Source organism: Trachurus trachurus (genome assembly GCF_905171665.1).
Source record: "Trachurus trachurus genome assembly, chromosome: 6".
Classification (NCBI taxonomy): Eukaryota; Metazoa; Chordata; class Actinopteri; order Carangiformes; family Carangidae; genus Trachurus; species Trachurus trachurus.
Genome location: NC_139897.1, coordinates 26,750,188 through 26,762,854, shown reverse-complemented (window position 1 = coordinate 26,762,854; position 12,667 = coordinate 26,750,188). Strand labels below are relative to the sequence as shown.

Sequence of the window (12,667 nt, the reverse complement as noted above, 5' to 3'; positions counted from 1 at the left end):
TACAATATAATATGTTTATATCACCAAGATTGTGAATTTGAGCAACACACTGCAAAAACTCAAATCTTATTTCTAGTCAGAAATTTCATTTCTAGTCAAAACAAATCTCATTATACTTAAAATAAGACTCATCAAATTAAAAGTAGCTTGTTTTTAGACACTTTTTTCAAGCATATTTTCACTTGAATTAAGTAGAAAAATAAAAAGTTTTTCTTTCTTATTACAAGATCAAAAAACTTGCTCTCACTGGCAGATTTTTCTACTTATTTCAAATAAAAATAGTTTGAAACAAGTGAAAATGATCTAAAAACAAGTTAATTTTTAGGTGGTGAGTCTTATTTTAAGAAAGAGATTAGTTTTGACTATAAATGAGACAATCATGCTTAAATTACAGGATTAAATAAAATGTCAGAGTAATAATTTGCTTTTTAGGCTACAGGATGATGTGTGTTATGACCATTAGTCATGGGGACATCTCATTGGCAGTAGAAGGTGAGGACGTTTTCCTGGTTTCCTCTGACCAGTAGCACCGGGGGTCTCAGGTCACGTGACAAAATGTCCAGCCACGCCAGGAAGAGAGTACTGGGACACACTCCTCTCCTCCCCACCGGCATGGTGCTGTCAGGAGACAGATTACATGAGGTTGGTTGGGAATTTGTTTTTAAAAATCCACCTGTGATGACTTTAAAAAGGTTGTTTCCCCTCAAATGCACAATATAGCATTGATGGAAACATTCACACAGAGTGGAGTAATAATAATAATAATTGTATACTCACACAACAATCAGAGCAGCGTCTCTGGAGTAGTCCTGCAGAACCTCGTTGAGACGGATCTGACGGAGAGACTGGATCCACAGAGATTCACATGAAAAGTTAGAAAAGAAAATATGTTTTAATAAGCTTTCTTTCTCCTCAGTCTAAATCTGATGTATCCAAACGAGTGTGTGTTTGTCAGACCTTGGCCTTGTTCCTCTCTAAATCCTGCTCAGTGATCATCCACGGCTCCTCCTGCTGTCTTCCCGGCCCAGACTCGGCGTCCTGCTTTGGGTTTGAGTCCAGCCTGAACTCACTCACCATGTTCTCGAACTGATGAACACTGGTGGGACGGACATGGAGGCTCGATTTGAACACTTTGAGAGTGTTAGGGGATCATTTGTAGTAGTACACTATAGCACAGTGGGCACGGCCTCTATTAACCCTCTATTTTTCTATGCATCTGAAGTAAATTAAGGTTTTAAGGTTAGATTTGTATCAGGGAGCCTTTTCATAACTTCAAGATCATATAATAAACCGGAACCCACCACAATATCAGATATCAAATTGTACTTTCATGGTGCATGCTCTTGTTCCCAAACAAATGCTCAATAAAAGAAGCACAAACCAGATGATATACACACAGCAGAGCTTTGTGAGCTACAGCCGTTCTGGGGTTTTGCCGAGTTCATTATTGTATATACGAGCTTTGGCAGCCTCACCTCCCAGGCTGAGGTTTATGGTAGATGTCGGGAAGCACTTCAACTTCATGGAAACCAAGACGGAACTTCTTGATCAGAGCCAACACCCTGACAAAAGAAACAATCATTTTACACATTTCGACCTGTCAATAATATTGATTACTGTAGGTGAGACATTTCTAGGCCTCTGCTTACCTAGAGACCTGGCTATGTCATAGTGAGCTTTAAAAGAATGAATTATTGTGTGCTTACTCCTCTTTCCGCTCCTCCTTCTTGTCCATTTCTCCGCCCACAAACACTCGGACCTTACATCTGGCCCAGCGCTTCCTGCGAGTCAAGAGGTAGGGCAGCAGCAGCGTCAGACCTGGTGAAAGACACACACACACACAAAGTCATGAGGAAATGCACGATAATATTCTGGAGGGAAGAAAAGATGGAGGTGATGGAGCGATAGATAATCAGACCTCCGTCATCAGACAGCCAGTATATGTCGATGGTCTTCTTTCCTTGTTGTTTCTGAAACACTGAGCTGCACTGAGGCTCTGGGTCAATGGAGACAGACGCTGCAAACATGACATCAAATTGGGAAATTAAGTTTCAACACTATTCAAAGGCAACCATGGCCAAAAATTACTAAAGATGTGATTAAATGTAAAATACATTGATCATAATAATATGATACGTACATGTAGCGCTTGTTTTAATGCGAGAAGAAGCAGAGATGGTGTTTATACTCTCTGGTCCTCCATCAAAACCTGGATTAACTGAAATAAAAACAGAGGAATTTATTGTCCTCATGGATTTCCTTGTGATCAATTACTTAAAAAATGATTGATGAATGTGGACTGCACTTCCCAGCATGCCCCTTGTTAACTCTACACAAACTATAATATAGATATCTGGACTCGTCTGGACTCTTACCGTGTGACTGAGATGGACGAGAGACATCCAGCCCCTCCCTCATTCTCAACACACACACTCCGTACTGTAGGTCGAACGCATCACTGAAACACACACACACAAAACTCTTTGTGCAGGCTGGTAATGAAGTGTCATTTTGTCATATTTTTTTAATACATTTTCAGAAACTGACAGGTTAATTGTCAAAAAAAAAAGTGATTTAAAAGCTAATTTACTGCAGTATTCCTATGTAGTCATGAGCAGCCTGAGGTGTGTCACTGCGCCAGTCTTTCTTGAAACCTGTCAGCAGAACATTTGGCTTGATGCGACCCAAACCTGCCCCCTGTTGGACAGACAGAGCAGTGGAGGTTAGTTCAGGTTCTGGTTCACTGAACATAACAAAATCAATCCTGGATCAATCAGTCGGATCTCACAGTTTCAGATAAAGAACAGAGATTTCGATGCAAACATATGAAGTATATTATCCTCTTAATCTGTTTGAAAATGTTGTACTCTGTGAAACCTTTGTTTTCTGTTTGTTTTCTGTTGAATCTTGAATCCATGTTGTCTTTGGCCCACCTGTGTTTATGTTAGCTAAAGGTTAACTGGTCAAGAAGTTAAATGCCAGAGGGTAAACTCTATAGGTTAGATGTTGTCTTAGTTTATGGACCATCCGGGTTAGGTAGCCTACATCCTTCTGTTTGGAAAAGGCGGGGTTATGGAGGTTAGAAAACATAGGCTATATAAGGACAGTACTTTGGGCTGAAGGAGAGAGATCTCATATTAGCACCAAAGATTCTCCAGGATTCTGCATTTTATGTGACATTGTTCTTTCTTGTAATAAAGTATTTTTGAATGCAAGTAAAGACGTATCAGCGGTGATCACTTCTTCTCATCGAGGCATCAATATAAAACACATAAGAAAAGATCAGTGCTGTCTCTTGAGGTTCATTTGATCGGAGCAGAAGTGATGGGTGTAATTCTCACCTGCAGCAGCATGTTGACTCCTGACCGTAGCTCTGGAGCCACCACTCCTCTGTAGAACGACTTCACCTTCCGCTGGTTCAACCAGGTGACATGTCTGTCGCCACTGGCTCTATCCACGGCTCCTGGGGAAGCACCGGCCTGAAAACATACAGGATCAAATCAGAAATGCCTTCCTTTCTATAATATAATTGAAATATTACATTAATATAAGCATAAATATATGATATTATGCAGGTAGTTGTACTCACAGTGACCACGTTGCCACATATCATGAGGCTGAGACTCTTGGTGAAACAGTTGACCAGATCCACCAGAGCAGGACGACTGCTGGGAGAACCGGTCAGCACCAAACACTGTGGCCTGACGGAGGAGCGCCATCACAGAGACGTTAGTATCTGATTGTACATTAGACGACATAATCAATGCTTCTGTGAGTCCTGTTTACTGTAGATGTCTCCTGGTTCCTGGCCTTCAGCAGTTAACTTGTCCTCCATATTTTTATTTCTCTAATTGAGGTAATTCTACTAAGGTTCATTAAAAACGCCCCGTCTGGTGAAAGTAAATTAAGCCCGAGCATGTGTAATTGTATGTTTTTATAATTCAATGAATCATGTCTAACGCAACTGTATAGATTATATATTTTATTATAATTCAACGAACCTCCTGCAGTTATGTAAATGTACTTATTTTGTTATCTACCGGTCCTCTGTCTTTATGGACTTTTTAAGTTAATTGTTGTATTGTTTTGGGGACTACTGATGTAATTGAGCATTAGTGCTAAATCCGGTGTATTTACAGTGAGTACTCATGCACTCACTGTCCATTAATATGCACTGTCCCGACTAAATAAACAAATAAAGTAAAGTAAAAATAATATATAATGCAAAGTAAAGGTTATTTATTTATTATGTAAACATTGTATATGAATTTCAAAGGAGGTTAAATCGAAAGCAACTGGACTTAGTTATTTGTCTAGGAAGACGTTTCACCTCTCATCCAAGAGGCTTCATCAGTTCATGTACGCAGCTGACCAGGCTGGGACTGGTCCAACTATCTGGTGTGGAGACTCACTATTTAACTTACGTTAACGTTAAATAGTGAGTCTCCACACCAGATAGTTGGACCAGTCCCAGCCTGGTCAGCTGCGTACATGAACTGATGAAGCCTCTTGGATGAGAGGTGAAACGTCTTCCTAGACAAATAACTAAGTCCAGTTGCTTTCGATTTAACCTCCTTTGAAATACTATGACCTGGACAAATGAGAATATGCACCGGCTTATTGTATATGAATTGAAATCTATCCAAAGTGAATCATGATCAAAATTGAAAATGATGACCAACTGATTGATTCAACTTCCAACTGCAGCAAAACAATACAACAACTGGTTTGGACAGAAGAAGACAAATTATAGATAGGAGTGATGACGTCCTCACTGACCTGTAGTTCTTGACGTGGTCTTCCACATGATTGAGGCCCACACACTGGTTCAGAGCGATGTTGTAGGAGCCCGCCTGCACCGACGAGCCCCAGTTCACAGCTAAGTACAGAGCAGCAGCAGTTCAAAGGATGCACTAACACTAACTAACAGAGGGGGTGGGGGGAGAGTGGGGGGGCAGCTCTTTGTAGTGTGACAGTACTGTGAGTGGGTGTGAGTTTACCAGGCTTCTTATAGAGTGTATATCCCAAAAGGAAGACGATGATGCCGAAGGCAATCAGAGCCGCCCACCAGTTCAGCAGGAACATGATCACTGCACAACAGACGGCGCCCAACAACGACAGCCACTTACTGTAGAACCTGAAGGACGGACGCCAACCTGTGCACACACAAACACACACACACACACACACACACACACACACACACACACACACACACACACACACACACACACAGGGATGACAGGGGTCCTCTGTGCTTCAAGGAATATTATTACTTTGATGGTCCAGTTTTCTACCTGGTGAGTTGGTGATGGAGGCGTGGAAGCAGCTGAAGTTGATGAGACAGTAGGAGGCCAGGAAGAAGTTGGAGATGATGGGAGCGATGGTGTTCAACTCAGCTGGTGGAGAGGCAGAGGGCACGAGAGAAAAGTTATTTTCCCAAGATTGTCATGATGTCAAAAAACCGAATTTTGGTCGATGTTAATGGTCTATGGTACCGGAATAGGACTTAAATTGTAAAGATTTATGATAAGATAACTTTAATACAGTTAAAAACTAAGATAATTATATTCATGTCTTTTCAGAAAGATAGATTAAAGATTAACTTTATTGATCCAACAGGAGGGCTTGGCAGCCCATAATAAAAGAGTTTAATAAGAGGTGACAATAAGCAGAGCGAAAGAATAGTGTATAGGCTATGCACACAGGGCCCCTGTCCCCTGACTTTTCATTGCCACTTTTTTTAAAATAATATTTTATTTATTTCATCCTTTTCTGATCTTTTATTTATTTCAGGCATGTGAAAACATAGTGTTGCATCATAGTGATTCCGAAAGGGACAGTGCATTTAATTTTTCAATACACCATGATCTCGTATTATACAGGATGATCCAATTATCAGTTCATTCATAATGTTAAATCATGTTTTAGGCCATTCCTGTGTAATTACTGTTATGTCTGCAGAATAGCAAATGCCCTGAGCCCATGAAGGCCACATACACGGCCTCAGCGCTCTCCGAAGGAGGCTGGTGCAGGAGAGGTGGTCTCTCGCTCTAGGATGCATTTTATTACTTTGCTTAAATTCAAAGTGGATAATTAGGCTCAGATATTTTCTCCAAAGACTCACCAATGAGAATGAAGCAGGCGGCGATGATGTACGTGAGGAGGTAGCCTCTGAGCGGTTCATCATTCTTACCATAACCTTTACCAAACACGCCAATCAGAGGGTAGAGTCTGTCCTTGCACAAACACTACGACAAAAAATCAGAAAAACGGGGTGAAAAAAATGACATAGTTGTTAGTCATAATAAATGAACATCGATGTACTCTATTAAAAAGATAGTTCAACATTTTGGCAAATTGGCCCATTGCCATAATCCCTATAGGCATAGCAGTAGGTTCGTTACCTTTTTAATTGTCGGTGCAAGCTATTTTTAGAACGGTGGAGCAGAGCCGCGAGCTGCTCAGAGCTACGCTACGGAGGCTAATGGGATTTCTTGGTTTCCCTCATCTAGCTCATCAAATACACAATCCAACAACTCCAAAACGCTCTGGTGGACAAGTTGTGACCTGCACATTCACCACGCTATGAGATAATAACGGAGGTCACAACTTCACCTCGAGAGCGTTTTGGAGTTGTTGGATTGTGTATTTGATGAGTTTGATGAGGGAAACCACGAAATCCCAATACCCTCCGTAGCGTAGCTCTGAGCAGCTCGCGGCTCTGCTCCGCCGTTCTAAAAATAGCTTGCACCGACAATTAAAGGTAACAAACCTACTGCTATGACTACAGGGATTATGGCAATGGGCCAATTTGCCAAAATGTGCATGTACCTGGAAGACTTTGGGAGCAGACACCAGACAGGCCAACGCAGAGGAGAGAGTTGCTCCAAATATACCAGCAGTGATGAGAGGGCCGAAGGCCGACACCATGCTCATCGACTGCAGACAGAAGAATGTTGTTTACCTCTTGAGCTAATCTGTCCCACCAGGGGATAAACTACTTGTTTGTTTGTTTGCGTACAAGGTGACCTACTGCTAATGTAAGTGATTTGTACACAGAGCCCTGGATGCAGAATGACATAGTGTTGGCTCGTAGCTGTCACTTGTTTTTTACTTGTGTTTTTTCTGCCATTGGCAAAGACAAGAGGAGTCAAATCGAGCTTTTGATGAACTTTGGTGCCCTCGAGTGGAAACGGGAGGAAACTGTTTTCTGTCATGACTGCAACCGCTTCACTCAAAATGTATGTACAGTAACATGTTGTTTTCTCCTGTGCAGGTTGAGCCTAAAGACAGAAAAATCTATTTCTGGCACTTATTGTGTGTGTGTGTGTGTGTGTGTGTGTGTGTGTGTGTGTGTGTGTGCTTGTGTTGACCTGATAGTAGTTACTGATGCCTTGGGCGCATGTGTTGTTCTTGATACACTCGCTGAAGTCCCATCCATAGTGACAGGCTAAACCAACACAGTCATCGCTGGAAGAGGAGGAGGAGGAGGAGGACAGGGTGTCATTTAACAGACCAGATGCATCCCGGACCACACAGGATCCTGAGGAGAAACAAACATGTGTCTCACTATATTGCTATCATGGCAAAATATCCACATGCTGTTAGTGTAGATTATGCTTAAATATCACTTTTTAATTGTCATCAACATGAGACACACACACACAGACAGTCAAGATAGTCCAACCTGCTGCTAAAATAAAGTTGTTAGAATATATTTACACAAATTCCTTCACTCAAACAGAAATAATGAGAACAACCACACCAGGAACAAAACCACCTGCAGGGATGTTTGTTTGTCTTAATCCTCAGCAATAGATTATTGTTTTAATGCCTATTAAAGTTATCTGACATGATTCTAACAACATTTATTTTGTCTAAAAATACAGGGTATCAGTCAATGTTTACTTGTTTGTTTATACACTGTCTGTGTATGAATTACTTTATCTGACTCCTGGAAGATTAGCAGCAGCTGTAGTAGAAGCTAATGGGGGATCTGAATAATAATAATAAAAAGAATATGCAAAGCTCTGCAAGGTCATTTTAAGTGTAAGAGTGTTTTTACAAAGGTATAACTTCAAGAAGCAGAACTTATTCAGCTGCTGGTACATCAAAGGGAGCGCTGTACTTGAAGACTGTACACTCACTGGCTGTGAAAGAGGTGAGCAGAGTTCACTCTACTTTTTACTGTATGTGGATACAACGTAATGAGCCTGAACACAGTAAATCAGCATTTTTGCATATTTTTTTGCAGTCATTTTAAATGATTGCATTGCAAGATACAGAAAAAGACTAGGCACGATGCATATTTTACCTCATGGCATATGATAAACCAAAATTGTAGGCTACTGTTCTGTAAATGGTATTAAAAACTACATACAAGATGGAGTACAGTATTTTAATCTCTTTGCAAATTACTCATCTATATCCCATATGATCTAGATCTGGAGAGAACCATGGGAAGTATGGGTTATAAAGTTATTAATATAAAAATGTAAAATGTGGAAAACCATATATTATATTTAACAGTATGGCCGGTACATATCACGCCATAACAACAACCATCTCACTATATGCAAAGCAATGTAAATGCAGGTATGCTCGGATTATGGTGATACAGTACCAATGGTGGCCGAGATGATGAGGTAGGATAAAGTGGTCCAGAATATAGCCATCAGTGTTCCTCGAGGGATCGCCACTGTTGGATTCTGGGAACGAACAGGACATAAATAAGGCATTAAAACAGTGGCTTTAAACTGAGTAATAATTTCCCTCACGTATGTTAAGAAAGATTATGTTTGTCCAGTCTGTGCAGCAACAGGATGGGATGTCAGGCAGTGAGGGCAGAGTGCCAATGATAAGTCAGAGAAAAACGAGGCAGAGATAAAGAGAGAGAGAGTGAGAAATGAACTGCCATACCTTCAGATCTCCAGAGATGTTCGCTCCTGCCAGGATGCCCGTGGCCGAGGGGAAGAAAATGGAGAACATGCCAAAGAAGCTGCCCTCCGCCCCCCGCCAGCTGGGCACGAAGTTGGCAGCGAAAATATCCGCTGTCAAAGGTGAAATATTCTGTTTAACTGCAGGAGCATCGTCATGTCAAAACTGTTTACTTCTATCATCATTCCTCACAAAGAGGGGGGGAAAAAAACTACCACATAGCTTCAGATTCTTAAAGAAATAAAATAATAAAAACTCTGAGGTGCATTCAAGAATCTGTGTCACCTGACTCACCTTTGTAGCTAAAAAACCCTCTGGCTTGTTTCTCTGGTGAAGCAGGAATGACCGTTCCTACAAAATAACTGGCGAATGACACCATGATGACCAGGAAGAACAGGATCTGTGCCTGTGGAAGACAGATACAGGACATGTGAATACAAGAATGATCTCTAGAGCAACTCATAAGTTTACATAATAAAGGGTTTGTCTTTATGGTATTGTTGGGATAGTTCAACATTTTGGCAAATTGGCCCATTGTCATAAACGAGCCTACTGCTATGACTATAGCGATTATGGCAATGGGCCAATTTGCCAAAAAATATTGAATTATCCCTTTAAGCAGGATGTGTTACATGAAGAATTTTAGTGCCAAGTAAAGTATACCTTACACCTCTGTACATGTTTGAGTTCAGTTCAGGCTATGGTAAGTGTCATGATGGTAAGGCCAGGGCTATTCAAGAAATGTATCTGGGCCAGAAATTTTGAGCAGCAGGTGATGACAAAATGTAAATTAATACAAATAAATGTATCGAAAAAAGTTTACTTATTGATTCCCTTCAAATATCTGGTCACATTGACACAGGCTCATCAAAAAGTGTGTAAAAACTAGAAAAAAGAGTCTTAACTGATCAGAAACAGAGGTAGTAGCAATACTTAATGTGTTTTTCTTGGGTTTTCTCTATGGGACTGGGCCACTCGGAGGTTGCTTCTGGGCTGCATGTGGTCCCATGGGCTGCCCAGTCGAGTATGCCTGCTCTAGGCTTTTAGGAGGATCCTCATGCTTCAGAAGGTAACTAAAACACTTTTGCAAAATAGGAGGTGCTAGATTGTCTTGCATCATCCTAAAACAGCACCATATGGCTTAATATAGGAGACAATGTGTTTCTGTAACACCTTGGGGGTGATTGTGGTCGGTTATGATGACTGGCTGGATGGGGTAAAGCCAAAGCTTCCAGTTTTGTGCATACAAAACTGGATCTGCTGTTCATTAGCCATCAAGAGAGTTAACTGCACTCTAATATGTTTGGTTGAGCTAACCTTGGATTCCCACGCCATGCCAGCCATCGAGATGCCTAACAGACAAGTGACAGTGATGATGCCGATGATGCGGATGTCGTTGGTGCGGTCGACCATGACAGCTCCATGTTCCTGAAGAGGAAAGTTCAGCGGACTTTAAGATAATGAAGAAGCATAAATAAAGGCAGCAACATAGGAAAACACACTCACATGCATGAGTTCTGCAACCGTCTCAGCAAACCCCACGGTGTGCATGGCCACGGCCACGGCGTTGGCAAACGCAAAGATCAGACCGATGGATCCACCCAGCTCCGGACCCAGACTGCGACTGATCAGGAAGTAGGTGCCACCTTCACAAGAGAGGGAGGTTGGAGTGATATTTTTATCTTCTCTATTTCGATTTTGGTTGGACTGCAACAACAGGACCAGACCGACTGACTGACTGACCGACCGACTGACGGACTGACTGACTGACTGACTGACTGACTGACTGACTGACTGACTGACTGAGTGATGGAGGTATACATTAGTCAGCCTGTAGGTTTAAATGTATAAATTTGCATGTAATTTGGCTGTTGCATGTATCCCTGTGAGTGAACAGACCTCCTTTGACTTTTCCATTGGTTGCAATGGCTGAAGTAGAGAGGCCGGTGATCCCAGTGATCAACGAGGACAGCAGGATGATCACCCAGGTCAGACCTGATGGAGAGACATAAATAAAAACGACGTTGAGCCAGACCTTGACTCCCACAGAGTAAATCTACTTTTTTATGACACATACCTATACCCGCCTGAGCAGTGATCCATGGCAGCCTCAGGTACAAGATCACCCCCCAGATATTTAACATGCAACGGATCTACAAGACAAACAGTCACCGACTGAAATTACCAAATACATCAGAGCTGATTAAACCCACTCAGGATTTCCACAAGGAAATCAATGCGATCTATAACTGTGCAAATTATATACAAAATGAATAGCTCATTTCCAGATCTCCACAAATGAGGCACAGAAGTGCACACAAATTGCTCATTTATTTGTTAGTGCCGTTACAAGCGTGCTATTGACAAAAGATAAGTCCAACTAACTATCTGAATTGGTGCCATTGGAAATTATAGGGTTAGTTTGGCAAGTGGCAAGTTGTATTGACCAGAATGAGGGCATAATACCAAAATGAAAGTGGAATATTTATTTATTTATTTTATTACTTTTCTCAGTTGTAATTTGATTTGGTATATTACTTTTTTCTTGCTTCTGCAAATGATCAGTGCTCAAACATAGGTGAATTGGTGAATACTGGATCTCTGTATTTTCTATGGTTTATAATGGGTTAATCGGCAGAACAACAATGTGGTCTTTGGGTTTAACATTTAAACTGAGCTTTCTTTGAGTTAGTTATAAAACATCAAATTTTAAACTGCTGTTTGAGCTTCACACATAACAAGAACCCGACGTCTTACCATGACTCCCTGCACCCAGCCAAAGCGAGTAGGTTCAGGCGGCGGCTCCTTCTGCTCTTCCTCTTCTTCCTCTGTGCTGTCTCCTCCGTCCATCTGCTCACCTGTTGTCTCCTCGTACATGGGAGGTCTGGAGTCATCCTGGTCCAGTCAAGATTGATAATTGAATTGAATAAACAAATTAGTATTTAGTTTTTTATGATGTGTAACAATTACCTCAGTTGTTATTGCATGGGAATGTGTTTTTAATGGTGTTTTCTTTTGTAATTCTTAAGGTCATGAAACTAAGATATTATACTAACCTTATAGATTTATTTAAAGACAAATAAAGAAATTGATCAGGTTCATGGAGGACAGATGACCTGAATCTAACTGACACACCATGATGATGAGAAGTTTTTATCTGTACTTTAGACAATCTGAAGCAGACAGCCGGGCATCCTCACCTCAGGCTTGGCGTACAGCTGGTACAGCGACGGTCTGAAGCGTCTCCGGCGGCCCCACACCTCTGTGTTGGCGTAGAAGTCGTAGTGTGGCGGGGAGTCCAGAGTCTCGTAGCCAGTCTGAGCATCAGATCCACGTGACGCCACGCTGCTCCCATCACCGAAACACTGACTGTTGTACACAGACTCACGGAAACCTCCGGGTGTTTCCATCCCATTGGCCACCGACAGACGACCTGCCGTGGGACTGGGTCTGCCTGCAGCCAGGTGAACATTGTCACCCGCAGCTGGTAACTCCATTAGGAACAGCAGAATAGTCTCTACTGAGAAGATTGTAAAACACAATAGTGGTAGAGTGGCTGATTGGTTCAGCTTTTCTAAATCACTCAGTTGGAGTGTCAAGGTGACGAAGCCATTCTGTTCAGTTTCAGCTGAATTTGTGAGGGTTGGTTTTTATATTTGACCTCAGCCGAACAGGAAGAGCCTGAGGCCATGTCAGAGGGCTGGTCCACCGAGCAGTAAAACCAGAC

General features: G+C 41.7%; 1 protein-coding gene across 1 annotated transcript; it reads right to left on the bottom strand.

Annotated features, from left to right (window-relative positions):
- Window positions 1-476: 476 nt before the first annotated feature.
- On the bottom strand, window positions 477-12,437 carry slc12a3 (solute carrier family 12 member 3; the record flags this gene model as incomplete). Its single annotated transcript, XM_083974368.1, has 26 exons — window positions 477-618; window positions 778-845; window positions 958-1,096; window positions 1,476-1,562; window positions 1,707-1,818; window positions 1,919-2,017; window positions 2,141-2,218; window positions 2,376-2,458; window positions 2,591-2,697; window positions 3,342-3,479; window positions 3,590-3,701; window positions 4,780-4,879; window positions 5,001-5,156; window positions 5,298-5,399; window positions 6,128-6,251; window positions 6,835-6,942; window positions 7,377-7,546; window positions 8,627-8,711; window positions 8,923-9,053; window positions 9,235-9,346; window positions 10,258-10,368; window positions 10,447-10,586; window positions 10,840-10,935; window positions 11,018-11,093; window positions 11,698-11,835; window positions 12,141-12,437. The coding sequence occupies 26 exons, from the start codon at window positions 12,435-12,437 to the stop codon at window positions 477-479; spliced, it is 3,111 nt and encodes a 1,036-aa protein (XP_083830494.1).
- Between the last annotated feature and the right edge of the window lie 230 nt (window positions 12,438-12,667).